At 59.3% G+C, this 14,715-nt stretch overlaps 3 protein-coding genes across 3 annotated transcripts; 2 read left to right on the top strand and 1 right to left on the bottom strand.

The window, feature by feature from the left end:
- The first annotated feature begins 1,432 nt into the window (after positions 1–1,432).
- Positions 1,433–4,812, top strand: LOC136108717 (deoxyribonuclease-1-like 2). Its single transcript, XM_065850802.2, has 8 exons — positions 1,433–1,579; positions 1,926–2,014; positions 2,991–3,074; positions 3,164–3,264; positions 3,339–3,451; positions 3,695–3,849; positions 3,966–4,062; positions 4,762–4,812. Exons 1-8 carry the CDS (start codon positions 1,433–1,435, stop codon positions 4,810–4,812), a joined length of 837 nt encoding a protein of 278 aa, XP_065706874.2.
- Positions 4,813–5,047: 235 nt separating this feature from the next.
- ECI1 (enoyl-CoA delta isomerase 1) lies at positions 5,048–11,582 on the bottom strand. Its single transcript, XM_065851013.2, has 7 exons — positions 11,474–11,582; positions 10,831–10,959; positions 10,132–10,259; positions 9,391–9,537; positions 7,960–8,081; positions 7,074–7,252; positions 5,048–5,566 (listed from the first exon to the last, which is right to left on the bottom strand). The coding sequence occupies exons 1-7, from the start codon at positions 11,514–11,516 to the stop codon at positions 5,397–5,399; spliced, it is 918 nt and encodes a 305-aa protein (XP_065707085.1). The 5' UTR covers positions 11,517–11,582; the 3' UTR covers positions 5,048–5,396.
- Positions 11,583–12,298: 716 nt separating this feature from the next.
- PTX4 (pentraxin 4) lies at positions 12,299–14,380 on the top strand. Its single transcript, XM_065851053.2, has 2 exons — positions 12,299–12,527; positions 12,669–14,380. The coding sequence occupies exons 1-2, from the start codon at positions 12,399–12,401 to the stop codon at positions 13,911–13,913; spliced, it is 1,374 nt and encodes a 457-aa protein (XP_065707125.2). The 5' UTR covers positions 12,299–12,398; the 3' UTR covers positions 13,914–14,380.
- The last annotated feature ends 335 nt before the right edge of the window (positions 14,381–14,715 follow it).

Raw genomic sequence — 14,715 nt, 5'->3', positions numbered from 1 at the left:
GAGTTGCCTGTGTCAAAAGCAGGGACATCAGGAAGAGCCTGGGAGGCTCTGAGCAGAATTCAGTCCCCTCACTGGTTCACAAGATGCTCTTCCACTGACTTGGGGACCACATCCTGCTGGAGCCTGCCTGGCTGTGGGGTGGCTGACAGGTTGCTGATGGTGAGGGTGGGGGGAAGCAGAGGACATGAGTCTGTTCCCAGGAGTTTCTGTGCCTCCTGGCGGGGTTTCGGTGCTGCCACAGCACCAAGGAACACCAGACTCATCCCGTGACGGGGTGCAAAACCTGGAGGCGCATGCGAGAGCCTGGCAAGCCCTGGCATGAGCCACCCCACCCACCCCAGCTCCCTCAGCCAGGGTGAAGCCATATGCTGCGGTGACGCCATGTGCCGTCGCGGAGGACACTAGCTCCACTGGGGCTGCTTTGGGTTACCAGTGGGGCTGATCTGGGTCACCAATGGGGCTGCTCTAGGTGACATCTAGGGCTGCTTGGGTCACGAGTGGGGCTGTTTTGGGTGACGACTGGCATTGCTGTGGGGGTTTGCAGCTGCCCCCCTTGCTGAGGCTGGTGGTGCTCAGCCTGCCTGACCCCAACACCCCACCATTTCCTTCTCCCCCATCTAATTACAGCACCTGAATCAACCCTGTTAAGGCTATTGCCCTTTGCCACCCCCCTGGCTGCTGTGCCCTGTGCTGTGACCAGGGCCACCCCAGCTGCAGCCCCCCAAGTCTTGGGTCCCCACCCAGCCCCAGGATGTCCCAGTGCCGCACCCCCATCCAACCTTCGCTGCATCGGCAATGGGGTGGCTGTGCTGGCCCCACCCTGTCGCCCTGTGGAGTTGTGGTTTCCCAATGCAGGAAGGGAGCCCAGAGCTGTGCCAAACCCCCACGGGGGTGTCCGACTCATCCTGCTTTGCCGGCACCTCCACCGGGAATAAAGCCGCTCGTCCTGCTGCTGGGAAGGCAGAAGTGCTGCGCGGTTGGCAAGGTAAGGACAGGTCTGGGCTCTGCACCTTCAGCTGCGAACCAGGAGGGACTGGGATGAGCTGGGATGAGCTGAGACAAGGAGTTACTCCCTTACCCCAGCAGTGGCGGGTTTAAGGACATGGAGCCTGGGGTGCCAGTAGTGGTGGCTGGGGCTGGCAGGTGATGAAGACCTCCCAGCGAGGAGCAGTGTTGGGCGATCCTGGGAGCTGCTGGGTGGATTCACCGCGGCGTGATGGGGTTGAGCTTCCCTTGGGACTGGTGAGCTGGCAGACAGCCCGTGCCAACTCCACAGGCTGCTCTGGGCAGTGCCTACTGTGGCACACTGCTGCATACCGGGGCTTAGGAAGGAACTACATGGGGTTTTTTGCTCTATCCCCAAATTCAAAGCAGTTTTCTAAGTTTGGGTCCCATCGCTGCATCCCTGTGACTCAACATCGCTCCCGGCAGGATGGGGACCATGGTGCTGGCATTGTTGCTGCTGACTGTGGCTCTCCCATGCCTGGCCACTGCCACACTGCGTGTCGGTGCCTTCAACATCCAGGCATTCGGTGACACCAAGATGTCCAACGAGGGAGTGGCAGGCATCATTATCAGTGTGAGTGCATCTGGTGCCACATGGGGACGGGTTGTGTGCTGGGGCAGACCCAAAATGTGGCTCCTGTGCCAGGAACATATGGCCATGGATGGGATGGCATCCCAGTGCTGGGGATGCCGTGGGTGGGTGAAGGCTTGGTGGGTACCAAGGTGGACATCAGGCTTACCCTGCAGTCCCTGTGAGCCCTCCATGGGGACACCGACCCCAGCACCCAGGGACATGTAGGTCCCTGTGGTGCTGCACCCAGCCCATATCAGGGTGCCCAGCTGGGAGACAGATGGGTGACGGCAGCCCTGAGCCAGCCCCAGGCTCGGTCTCACCATCACTGTCCTTCTTGTCCCCGCAGATCCTGCGCCGCTATGACATGGTGCTGGTGCAGGAGGTGCGTGATGCCGACCTCAGCGCCGTCACCCAGCTCATGGAGGAGCTCAGCAGGTATGAGCAGAGTCAGGGCTGAGCTGCTGGAGCAGTAAAAGGCCAATAAAAGTCGTCCATTGGCAGAGGGTTTGTTTTTGGAAAGCGGAATGGGAAAAAAGTGCTGGGGCTGAAGCTTTGAGCAGGCACTGACAAAGCCATCAGGAATAATCCAGGGAGTGGAAAGGGGATATGGGCAGCACAAAACCTGTCTGAAAGCTGCAACCCCACCAGAGCACATAGGATAAAAAGGAACCACAGCCCTGGCACCTCCATCTCCAAAATCCAACAGGACAAGGCAGAAGCGAGATGGGGGATGAAGAAGGCAGCCTCCAGCACTCCAAGACCCTGTGAGTGACCAGGGGACCCCAGGATACACCCAGCAGCAGATGATGCTCTGAGCAGCTCAGGCACCCCAGGAGAAAAAGGGGCTGCTGTGGTGGGCTAGAACTGGTCACCGTGGGGTGGCAGCCCCTCTGCCGGCTGGATGCTGACCTTGCTTTGTGTGAGGACACAGGTCAGGGCCAGGTGAAGGTTACCACTGCTTTATTGAAAGGCGGTGAGTGCTCCTTGAGCAGGGACGCCCCTTTGGTGTCCCCTCCAGCTCCACCTCAAAGCAGCCACGGCAGGGAGGGTGACGCCAGGCTCCGCGAAGCCCCAGGCTGCTCATTAACCTAATTTAGCTTTGATGCAAATGAAGGTGGGGAGCGTCCCTACAGAGAAAGGGGTGGCAGGAGCCACCCTGTGTCCTGCTTGTGGCCGACCGTGCTCAAGGAGCCATCCCCAGGTGGCAGGTACAGCAGGGTGGCTCGGAGCCACTGCACCCCATGTCACAACATGGCCAGGGCATGGTGGTCTATGGGAACAGCAGAGCAGGACCAGCTGGTGCCAACCCCATGGCCATCCAGCCCATGGCCATGCTGAGGCCACGCTAGGGTGGTACCAGCCATGTCACTGGCGCCAGCCATGTCACCATCCTGCCTTTGCATCTCCACAGTGTGTCCACGTCCCCATATGACTATGAGATCAGCGGCCCACTGGGACGGGAGAACTACAAGGAGAGGTACCTCTTCATCTACAGGTAATGGGGCACTACAAGTCCACCGACACCATGGAGGGGACACAGGGGCCATGCTGAGCCCCAGGGTCACCATCCCTTTGATCACACAGGACAGATGTCGTGTCTGTGGTGGACACCTACCAATATGAAGACCCCCAGGATGCCTTCAGCCGGGAGCCGTTCATCCTAAGGGTCTCAGTGCCCAGCACCAGTAAGCAGGGGGACAAGTGGCCTCGGGCAGTGGCATGGGGTGGCTGTGGGGCTGACGTCCCTCTCCCCTGGCAGAGGTGGAGGAGTTTGTGCTGGTGCCGCTGCATTCAGCCCCACATGATGCTGTCACCGAGATCGATGCACTCTACGATGTCTACTTGGCCATTGTCAGCAAGTGGGGGACTGATGTGAGTGCTGCTCATTCTGGGGATGGTATCAGGGGTGGGCGTTGAGCTCTGGGGACTGTTTGACCCATGCCAGGTCCCCGCTTTGAGGCGACCACAGCTAGTGCAAGGGTGCTGGGATGGGGACCCTGCTCCTGCCCCGTCCCCTGCCACAAGGGATGCCCTGGCCCCATGGGAGGGCTGGTGTCAGGGGCAGCCCCTTCCCCAGCCACCACAAGCACAAGCCCCCCCATCTTCCCACCACAGAACATCATGTTCCTGGGGGACTTCAATGCCGACTGCTCCTACGTCCAGTCCAGTGACTGGTCAAAAATCCGCCTGCGCACCAGCGATGTCTTCAAGTGGCTGCTCCCCGACGGCACTGACACTACTGTGGGGAGGTCAGACTGTGCCTACGACAGGTGAGTGCCACCACAGTCCCCTCCCTGGCACCCCGCGGTCCCCTGCCCGTCCTGCGCCATCAGCAGCCAAGCACAGAGGCAGGAGCAGTACCCACCCCCCCTTGTCTCCCTGGCAGGATCGTGGTATGCGGTGCCAAGCTGAAGAGAAGCATCATGCCAAATTCAGCTGCCGTCTACAATTTCCAGCGTGCTCTCCAGCTGGAGCAGGAGGAGGTGAGCTTGGATCACAAACCTGGGGCTCAGACAGGCGCCTAAGCTGTGCTGCTCCAGGCAATGCCAGCTGCGGGGCTGCCAGCATCTGTTCGAGTTTAGGCAGTGGCCATGGAGTTGATGCATTTAAAAAGCCCAAATGCAGAGCCGAAGCAGCTCCAGCAGCACTCCGAGCAGGCTCTGACCACAGCACATGTGCCCCAGGCCAGCTGGGATACCAGCACAACCCTGTGTGAGGCTCGTTCCCCTCCTGGGACACAGCAGCCTGCAGCTGGCCAATGGGGAGCTCGGGGTGATGAGGGACCCACAGGTGGAAACAGGAGGGGGGATTTGGGGTCATTGCCTGTCCCAGTGGGGAAGAGATAAGACGCATGGGGATATTTGTGGCCTTTCATTGGCAGACGTGGGCAGGACTCCAGGTCATTGGGGCAATCATAGCCTATCTTCAGCCACCCATAGCTGGCACAGAACTCCCAAGTGAGATGCAGGGAGGCCACACCTGGGCATCTCTCCATGGGAGGTGACAAAACTGGAGCCTGGTGTGTTGAGTGTCTCAGGGTTGGGGACACCATGTCTCTCCCCGCAGGCAGAAGGGTCTGGCAGGGCAATCACAGCCGCCCTGCCAGCGCCGTCAGCATGGCAAGGGGCTTGGGGCTCACCAAACCCCTGCATTACACCTCCCCACCTCTTGCCCTCCCCCAGGCCCTGGCAGTCAGCGACCACTACCCGGTTGAGGTGAAGCTGACAGCTTGAGCTCCTCCTGAAGCCACAGACCACGATCCAGCTCCAGCTCCTAACACCAAGCCCCGTGAAGCGCTCCAGGCAGCCCCATCCACCAGCCCAGCGTCCGGTCTGCTCCGAGAAGGGTCACAGCTGGGCACCAGCCATGCCCAGGCCCCCTCAGCCCACCAGGAACTGGAGCCCAGGGACAGGCCACCAGCCAGGAAGCAGTGACTGAAGCCACACTGAGGAATGACGCATCCACATGTTACATCATCAAGAATTTATTGAGAAATCTCATTTCACAATTAGCTGTTGGACAGGAGGGAGGATATCCAAGGACCAGAGGGCTGGGGCCACAGCAGCATCAAGATGCTCTCCCTGTCCACTCCGTGGGCAGCCGAGCAGTCAGCTCTCCCCGCTCCCAGGAAGGCAGCAGTGGTGTCAGGCACTCTGTGGGGACTAAGGGGAAGGGGCGCTTGGGGTGGCCACAGGAGAAGGCAGCACGTCACCAATTGCTGACAGTGCAGACGGCTTCACTGTGAAAGCCTACAGCTGCTGCAGCGTTTTGGGGGGTCACTTGAGCTCCTTGGACCAGGGCCCAGATGGCTGGCTCCTCAGCCACTCTTCTTCTTCCTCAGCATCTCCATGTACATGCGAAGTGACTTCTGGATGGACTCTTTTGAGGTGAAGCTGATGAAGTGCTGAATGTCTTCCTCCCGGTGAGATATCAGGCGGTCCAGCACAGTCTTCCTCATCATGGACTTGGTGATCTGACGGGCATGGTCTATGGAAAGGGGAGTGAGGATGGGGAACATGCGTGGTCCTCACTCCTGACCAGCTCTCAGCCACTGCCACCATATGCAGGTGCTACCGAAAAGGAGGTGCCACGCACCAAAGGGCTTTTTAGACCAGCAGGGAAAGGTGTCAGAAAACCCCACCAGCTGGAAGCCGAACTGGATAAATTCATGTGCAATAAATTGTGATCTGTATTGCTCAGTGCAGAAACAACTCATCTACTGGGACAGATGACAACAAGTCGTGCAGCAGTACATCTATTGCAGAGATGTTGCATCCATACTCTCAGTGTGCTGCAGCTGTGATGGTGAAATGGTGACCAGCCTCTCCATTCACTGGGAAACCTGAATTGCTCCAGCACCTGGGTGTGACAGACACCTTCACCCAGACAGACACCCCCAGCTCTGACTTAGGGCTCTGGGGAAGGATCTGTGTAGTAAGAGCAGAGCAGAGATGTGCTCCCTGCTCTTGGGGGCTGAGGGGTCACTCTAATGCCAGAACAGCAGGACAGAGAGTTGTTTAGGGACCCTCTGCCAAGGCTGGGACACAAAGTGACAGTCCTGGGACCCCTCCATTTTTGCCCAGTAGATTCAGGCTTCTACAGAAAGAGCAGTTGAAGGGTGACACGTGGCATGGGATGGAATACCTCAGATCCAGCCCTGGCCCACAGAGAGCCCTCTCCCAGCCCAGGAACCAGTCACGGAGCAGCCCAAACACACATTATGTCTGTACTTGCTGTCTGTCCTCACATCCCCATCACCAGCCCCAGCTCAGCAGAGTGCTGGCAGTTGATCCAGATCGCAACGACAAACTGGCAGCCACCCCAGCACTCTCACCCAGCCTGTTCCCCCAACTCCACAGCAGCTTTTGTGGGGTAACACCTCCACTGACAGACACAAAGGTTCATATTGTATCTGGAGCTCGGGCATCTCCGGATTGACTCAGCAGGGCTGGCAGAGCACAACCAGCACAGTGTCCTCCTGTGCAGGGGCACTGGCAAGCCCATCTGCTAGCCCAGGGCTGGCTGGACCACTGTGCTGAACTTTCATAGAATCATAGAACAATGTGGTTTGGAAGAGACCTTCAAAGTTCATCTAGTCCAACCCCCTGCCATGAGCAGGGACATCCCAGACCAGGTTGCTCAGAGCCCCATCCAGCCTGGCCTGGGATGTCTCCAGGGGTGGAGCATCCACCACCTCTTTGGGCAACCTGGACCAGTGTTTCACCACCCTCATTGTAAAAAATTTCTTCCTCATGTCTAGCCTGAATCTCCTTTCCTTTAGTTTAAAAGCATCACCCCTTGTCCTATTATAACAGGCCCTGCTAAAAAGTCTGTCTCCATCTATATTATAGGCCCCTTTTAAGGACTTTCCTACCTCCCAGCCATCCACACCTTTCTCTTTAAACTGTTATGTGCTTGCAGGTACCAGCCCCAGTACCTGTCCTTCCCACTCAGATCAGATCCCCTCTTCCTCTGCTGGAGGTGCCACCCTTACCGGGCAGGGCCAGCCATTGCGCCATGACAGCCGCAGCCTTTTCTTGGAGCTTCTCCTCTGGCACCAGCTCATCCACAAGGCCAAGCTTGAGGGCCTCGGGTGCGGGGTGGAGGGCACCCAGCTGGAGGGAGCGTTCAGCAATTCGCTGTCCCACAACATTCACAAATGTGTCCTTAAACCTGGAGGAAACAGAAGGAAAAGCCATGGTCAGGGAAAGAAACACCCAGCAGCAGCCACACCCAGACATGGAAGCTAAGAGCACGCTGGGTCCTGCTCCCCGGGCACGGGTCTCTGAGCAGCAGCTACGGGCTCAGCCGTGCTGAGCAGAGTCAGGCAGGCAGAGCCATTTTTGGTACCATCCCAACAGAGTTCCCCCCCCTCTCCATGACACTGCTCCATTTACCCCCAGAGTGCAGGTCTCAGCTGTGCCCACTTGCTGTGACATGAAAGCTCTGTTCCAACAGCACATTTACACATTTTTAGAGCAACCAAGGATCCATGCCTTAGTATATCAGTGCTCCTATGCTTCCAGAGATCCACACAACTATGGGATTTTGCAGGTGCATGGTGTGTATCCAGGGAAAAGTGCATTCCCAGACTGAGCCTGACCAGGGAGATCTCCCAGAACTGGTTTTGGAGTTGGGTGCAGAGTTAGAGCTGAGGTCCTCACTGGCGAGGGATGTGAGAACATTCTGCAGCCCAAAAGCTTTTCAGTTACATGCAGGACAGGACAAAGAAATTAGGTGCTGTTTCTGGCAGCTGCAACTACCTGATCACTGACATATAAAACTACATCTCAGCAGACAGCTAAACTGATTAGAAACTGGAAGATTAATTATTTTTAGAGACCTACACATGACACTAGAAGTGGGAGGCACTGGCCTACCAGAAGGGAGCCACAATGCCCAGCTGGGCTTCGTTCAGGCCGATGTTGAATTTGGGGTTGTCCACCATGATCCTGTAGTCACAGGACAAGGCAATGAGACAGCCTCCCGCTGGGCTGGACCCCTGGCAAAGAGAAGGAAGGAGTGAGTTGAGGTCACGGTTCCAAACGGCCCTGCACCCCCAGCCTCGATGTCTCCTCCAGAGCAGGGAAGACAGAGGGTGACAGAGCAGATGTCGCCCAAGTCTCTGATGACCTGATAACAAACAGCCCTAAAGAAGATTTCTGATAGGCTTACCAGGGTTTATCTCTTCACTTTTTAATGCTCTTTATTTCTCGCCTTTTCCAGTCTGGAAATCTAGTTATTTGATCCATGTTACTTGGGTTGCAGCAGAGATTTACTGTGGCATTTTCTTGTAACCCTACATGAGTTTTTAACCCTACTTGAGCTTTGTAAACCTAAATGCCACAGAAACTGTTCTGTCCAGGGGCTTTGTAAGACCTTCTGCCTACAAAACTTCCATTTGTGACCACTTTTGCCACAACTGCTTGCTTGCTTAGGCCTGCACAGGGTGCCTGCAAGAAGCCGCTTAGAGACCCAGGTGTCTTCAAAGATGATGTACAGACAGACACAGAGCTGTGAGCTGCCAACGTGGCACTGCACTGAGAATGAAAACTAGACACTGAACAGGTAACTGAGATTCAGATGACACTTCCCTGCTGGCCAAGAACCACAGCTGGAGGGGCAAAACCAGGTGAAAAAAGGGCTTATGACAAACCGCAGTGCCCAGGATTCAAAGCGTCACTGCCCCCAGGGCTGAAGACAAGTACCTGCGGCATGGCATAGCCGCCTCCTGTCCCCTGCAGCAAAGCAGAGCAAAGGCCAGGGCAGTAACCTGGGCAACTCCTGCAAGTCTCACCAGCGAGGAAGCAGCCAGCAGGGCACATGGCAGACAGCCTCTGGACTCCTTCTATGCCAACCACTCAGCTTCTCCAGGACTCCTCTGCCATCGACATCCCCCTGGGCTCTACCCCTGGCCTCAGGCCTCCTCCTGGTCCTCCCACCTGGAGGACAGATGCACAGCCAATCTCTTGGGTATGGCTTTTGCTGTACAAAGGGCACCTCAGCCCTGACCGGCAGGACACAAGTGCTGAGCAAGCTCTCCACCACAGCGGAAACACTGCCATACCTCAGCAGTGCCTGCAGCTTCCATGGAGCCTGCAACACCTCACGCTTCCACACCTGCCTACACCCCAACGTCCTGAACCAAGAGGCATGTGCTTTGCCCAAACACCCCAACAAATCCAGCCCTGCACTTGTTTCAGCACTGAAAAGCCTGATTTTTCGGCTGCCCCTGCCCACGCAGCGCAAACAAGCTGCAGCAAGTGACAGACCACACGGGGTGACCAGCAAAATGGATCTAAAGGACATACGTTGACTGCAGCAATTGTCACCATGTTGCAGCCGTAGAGCCGGAGCCACATCTCCTGCACAGCTCTCCAGAACTCAGCGTAGTGCTCTGTGCTCTTGCCACACATCTCAGTGATGTCCAGGCCAGATGAGAAAATTTTGGGGATGGCCTAGAATCAGGAAAATACAAATGTCACTGAGAATCACTGTTCAGGGATGACCCTTTAGCCCTCTAATGCACTCAGCCTGGCAGCCTGAGGAAGGGGAAAGTGATAATTAAATATGACATAAATCAGGGTCCTTGGGGGTTCTGAAACAATCTCCACAGTGCTCCCACAGCCTGGATCATCCCACCACCATGTCCTGCAGAGCTGGGACTCCTTGTTTGCGGCACAAAACCTGCTCTGTCCCACTCCAAGACACCACCTCATACCAACATTACATCTGAAAATGAACACTGGCATCTCCTGCCAGGCAGTTCAAGAGATCTCAAGGGATGTGTCACATTTGCAGATAAGCACCTTTGATTTTAATGACAAATGACAATACTCGGTTGTTATTCTTCTGCTAGAAACAGACACAGAAGAAACAGCACAGTCCTTCCAAAAGCTCCCTCCCCTCCTTCTGGAGCTCATCAAAGCTGCTTCCCAGCCCTTCCATGCCAGTGATCAGTGGGGCAAGAGACCAAATATGAGCAAGGGAATGGCATCCATGCCTGCCACATTGCCCCACAGCTCACACCCCGAGCTCAGGACAACACGTACGGATGTGAAGATCACGCCCCGGCAGGCCCGGTTGTTCTCCAGCTTCTCCAAGCTTATGCAGAACTCGGTGAGGAAGTCCAGGCTGAGGCTGTTGACCGGGGGGCTCTTGAACTTCATCGTGGCGACGCCTGTGCCATGGTAAACACAGAGACATCAGAATCCCCCAACCACAGCAGCACCCACTGACCTTCCCAAGGGAGTTTCACCCAACTCCCTGCTCACCCTCATTGTCTCTTTCCATTCCTGGCTCTTCAAAAAGCCCCCACAGCGATGGGGCCAAGAGCAGGACCCTGCCTTTCCCCAGACCTGCCCGCAACCGGGCTCAGTCAGCCAGAGGTGAACTGGAGCATGAACGAGTATGTGTGTCCCAAAGATCAGCCACCCTCAGGGTCACGCTGCCCAGCAGTTCCTTTCTCTCTGGGCTCACTGGAGAAGGTCAAACCTCCAGCTTCTATCACAGCAAATATTCTGCGCCCAGTAGATCACACACCTTTCTGAGCCTGGTGGTACTGCTGCCCTGGCCAGCACATGGGAAGCACTCTGAGCCCTTGTTCCCTCCCAAACACCACCACCCTACCCCAGAAGGTCCTCACAGAGTGCTTAGCCTGGGTGCTGCAGCTGTGCCCAGGCTGGGGACAGCACAACTCCTGGCAGACCCGTGGGTTGGGGGTGACACCGCTGCAGTGCCCCTCACCGTACCTGAGCTCTCGTCCAGCTCCACTAGGATCTTGTTGTTGCTGAAGGCCCGTGCCGGGGCGAGTGGGAGGCCGGGGGGCTGCCGGGCTGCCCTGCCCCACGCTGGGGGCCGGCGGCTGAGGGGCAGCACACCTGGGGGGACACAGGCAGGTAGGGCTGGGCAGGGCACAGGTCTGGGTGTGCACCCCAAAACTGCTCGGGCACACAAAGTGGGGAAACAAGGACACCCTGATCCATAATTAGGGGATATGAGGAACATCCCCACCCATGGCAGGGGGACACTTGACCCAATGAGAGCATGGGGACACCCTGATCCACAACTGGGGACACAGGGACCCCACGGTAGGGGGACATGGGGACACCCTGACCCACTGAAGCAGGGCATGGAGACACCTCCACCCACGGCAGGGGGACACCTCGACCCACGACGGAGGACATGGAGGACCCTGACCCACTGGGGAAGGGTATGGGGACACGGGGGACATCCCAGCACACGGCAGGGAGACAAGGGGGACACCCCAACCCACTGAGGGAGAGCGTGTGGACACCCCAACCCACGGCGGGGGGACACAGGGAGGGGTCATGGGGACACGCTGAGCCCTAGAGGAGAGACACAGGGCCACCCGAGTTCCGGGGCCGGACGCACCTGACCGGACGATCCACCGACCGAGGGTCGATCCCGCCGCCATCTTCTGCCGCCGGCTCAAGGGTACGGGGCGGGGCCTCGGCCGTGTCACCGCCTGCGCGACAGGACACGCCCCCGGCAGCACGGGGCCCGGCTGGAAGCCCCGCCCACTCCCGCCACGGTCCCGGAGCGCCGCCCACGATCGGCTCTGCGGCGCGCACGTGCTGCCGCCCCCTGGTGGCCGGTGCGCCCCAGGCTGGATGCATCGACTGCACCGCGCTGCTTGCACTGCCTGCACAGTCTGCACTGCCTGCACAGTCTGCACTGCCTGCACAGTCTGCGCTGCCTGCACAGTGTGCACTGCCTACACTGCCTGCACAGTGTGCACTGCCTGCACAGTGTGCACTGCCTACACTGCCTGCACAGTGTGCACTGCCTGCACAGTGTGTGCTGCCTGCACAGTGTGCACTGCCTGCACAGTCTACGCTGCCTGCACAGTCTACGCTGCCTGCACCACCCTGCACAGTCTGCACTGCCCTGTCCAGCCCCGCCCTGCCTACTCTGCCCTGCACTGCCCTGCCTGCCCACCCTCACCTGTACCCAGTGCATTAGTCTGAGACTCCACACCCTGCTGCTCTCCAGGAGCTGGCTCACACACCATGTGCTCACAGGTACCCCTCAACACCTCCCCCTGCCCCATGTCTCAGCACCCCCAGCCTGGCCCCTGATCTGGGCAGCGGGAGCCCCCAGGAGCTCCTGGGCTTGGGCCAACCGCCCCCGCAGAGTGCCTGGCCCAGGGCCGCAGGGCTGTGAGCCCTGGTGCTGGCGGCTGCTGGGACACGCCAGCAATGGCTGCAGATCTCATCATGGTGGAGGCCACCCCGGGGGGGCACTGCGGGGGCCAGGGCTGGCCCTGCCGTGCAGGCAGAAAGCACCCGGCAGCAGCATGGCGGGGACAGTGCTGCCCCTCTGTCTGCTTCTGGCTGCTGCCATGCAGGGTGGCCTGATCCAGGTGCCGAGACCCGCAGCCCGGCCCAGCCCCTTGCTCCTGCGGCTGCAGCGGCTGGAGGAGCAGGTGGGTGCCCAGGGTGGGGAGGGGGCACAGGCCTGTGCCAGGGGGGCACTCGGTGCTTTGGGCCAGGCTGGTGGTCAGTGGCACCACAGGGGCCAGGCATGAGGATGGGGTTTCACCCCACCTCACCCCACTCCCTTGCAGCTTCACCGGCTCCAGGAGGTGATATTGAGCCATCTCCAGAGCATCGCTGGCAACTACAACATCTCCTACAACATCGATGGACGCTTCCAGGCGCTGGCAGAGCAAGCGGAGGCAGCTGCCGCTGCCCAGGCTGCCCTGGGTGCTGAGCTGGCCCGTCTGACCTCTGCTGGCCGGCGACTGCACCGCAGGCTGAAGCGGCTGGAGAGGACAGTGGGTGTCCTGAACCTGTCCCACCACCCACTCACCCACCCACCCGGTGCACCGGGGGACACTGGCTCCAAGCCACACGGCCTGCGAGATGCTGCCCACAGCTGGGAGCAGGAGCCACAGGGCCGGGTGGCCTCCAGCACCGCAAGCCCCCAGCAGCTGAAGGCAAGGTGGTGGCAGCAACGCCGGCAGAAGAAACCTCACCAGCTGTCAGCTGATGCTGGGCCTGGTGGAGCACCTGAGGAGGACACAGAACCCCCTGGCAATGCAGCACTGGAACCCCAAGCCATAGCACCAGTACTCCTCACCATGACCATGGTTACCCAGGAGCAGCCACCAGTCCCCCAGCAGCCAGCAGAGGGTAGGTACAGCCCCCCTGCCCCCGCGCCCACCTCCCCAACCTGCCACATCGGCACTGTCCTGCTCTTCCCCAACACCTCTGCTGAGAATGTGGCCAAACTGGGGCCAGGGCTGCGCGGGGGTCTACAGGCACTGTCACTCTGTGCCTGGCTGGCCACCTCAGCCCCCCACCTCGGTGCCCTCCTCTCCTATGTCATCGAGGACGGCAGCAGCAAGCTGGCCATGCGTGGCCATAGTGGGGACCTCCCTGGCTCTGCACGCTTCATCATCGGAGACGGGTTTTTTCGGGAGCTCCCAGTGATGCCACTCCTGGATGGCAAGTGGCACCACCTCTGCCTCACCTGGTCCTCCAGCCAGGGCCAGTACCGCTTGTATGTGGACAGGCGGCTGCTGGCCGCTGGCTCTGGCTTCCAGCAGGGCTATGAAATTCCTGCTGGTGGCTTGCTGGTGCTGGGCTGGGAGAAGGATCACCCTGGCAAGGGCTCCAGCACCGCAGAAGCCTTTGTGGGTCACCTGGCTGGCCTGGCCCTCTGGAGCCGCGCTCTCCTGCCTGGAGAGGTGGCCAGCATGGCCACTGGCCAGGGGCTGCCCCGCAGGCCCCTCCTCACACTGGCCGATGCCTCTCTGCAGGGTGAGGTGCGGAGGGTGGCAGGTCCCTTCCTCCGGCACTGCCTGTGACAAGCCCAGCAGCAGGAATGGTGCCGGCTCCCAGCACTCAGGGCTGGCTTGCACAGCCTGGCTGGCACAAGCTGCATCCTCCCAGGGCAATGGGACACCAGGAGGAGGGGGAATCTCAGGACTGGGACCATCAGAGGTTCGGAAAAGGGACTTTCGCAGCCAGCGTGCAGCAGGAGTGAGACCCAGTCCAGAGGCCTGTCCCAAAGCTGAGAGATTGTCAGCTCCAGTCCCCAGAGGATGTTCAGGCCCGTTATTCCTATTAAAATGTCCTGAGCAGAGAGGAAACTCCTTTATTTCTGGTCTTGCTCTTCACTGTAGTGCTCGGTGACACAGCCGGACAGGAGCTGCTCACACAGGCAGCAGGAGCCCCGGGCTGGGTCACGCGCGGGTGACTGCTGCCTGTCCCCTGCCACTGCCGGCATCTGCCACTGAATCAGACGCAGGGTGAAGCTGTGGCATGGAAAAGCCCGTGACTGTGACCGGGAGTGAGCCACCGGTGCCGGAGCAGGTGCCCTCTGTGCCGCGTGCCTGGACCCCGCTGGAGAGGGATAGAGCTGAGCACTGGGCCAAGCTGTGATGCCCCGGGGGGCTCGGGTGCAGCTCACAAAATGCTCCCAAACAGCCGCCCTGCGAAGTTCTCTGCCCACAGGGCAGGAGCGGCGCCGGCCCTGGCTGCTCCCTGAGCCCCGTGTCCCCGAGGCCGGCGGGGCCTCACTGCCTGGCCACGGCTGGGCTGACAGCAGGAGGGTGTGCCTGGGCCCGGTGCAGGGCGAGCTGTCTTGCCTGGCCTGCTATCTTCACG

Source organism: Patagioenas fasciata, chromosome 15 (genome assembly GCF_037038585.1).
Source record: "Patagioenas fasciata isolate bPatFas1 chromosome 15, bPatFas1.hap1, whole genome shotgun sequence".
NCBI classification, from domain to species: Eukaryota; Metazoa; Chordata; class Aves; order Columbiformes; family Columbidae; genus Patagioenas; species Patagioenas fasciata.
This window is presented reverse-complemented; position numbering and strand designations above follow the sequence as displayed.

What these genes read in the sequence shown, in the direction of transcription:
- LOC136108717 (XM_065850802.2), top strand. Translation starts at nt 1,433, where the DNA reads ATGGGGACCATGGTGCTGGCATTGTTGCTGCTGACTGTGGCTCTCCCA. An exon ending in GGTCTCAGTGCCCAGCACCA is followed by an intron (nt 3,265 to 3,338) that starts GTAAGCAGGGGG and finishes CTCCCCTGGCAG; the next exon opens with AGGTGGAGGAGTTTGTGCTG. An exon ending in TCCAGCTGGAGCAGGAGGAG is followed by an intron (nt 4,063 to 4,761) that starts GTGAGCTTGGAT and finishes GCCCTCCCCCAG; the next exon opens with GCCCTGGCAGTCAGCGACCA.
- ECI1 (XM_065851013.2), bottom strand. Translation starts at nt 11,516, where the DNA reads ATGGCGGCGGGATCGACCCTCGGTCGGTGGATCGTCCGGTCAG. An exon ending in TCGGTGGATCGTCCGGTCAG is followed by an intron (nt 10,960 to 11,473) that starts GTGCGTCCGGCC and finishes GTGTCCCCCCAG; the next exon opens with GTGTGCTGCCCCTCAGCCGC. An exon ending in GGAGCTGGACGAGAGCTCAG is followed by an intron (nt 10,260 to 10,830) that starts GTACGGTGAGGG and finishes ACCATGGCACAG; the next exon opens with GCGTCGCCACGATGAAGTTC.
- PTX4 (XM_065851053.2), top strand. Translation starts at nt 12,399, where the DNA reads ATGGCGGGGACAGTGCTGCCCCTCTGTCTGCTTCTGGCTGCTGCCATG. An exon ending in TGCAGCGGCTGGAGGAGCAG is followed by an intron (nt 12,528 to 12,668) that starts GTGGGTGCCCAG and finishes ACTCCCTTGCAG; the next exon opens with CTTCACCGGCTCCAGGAGGT.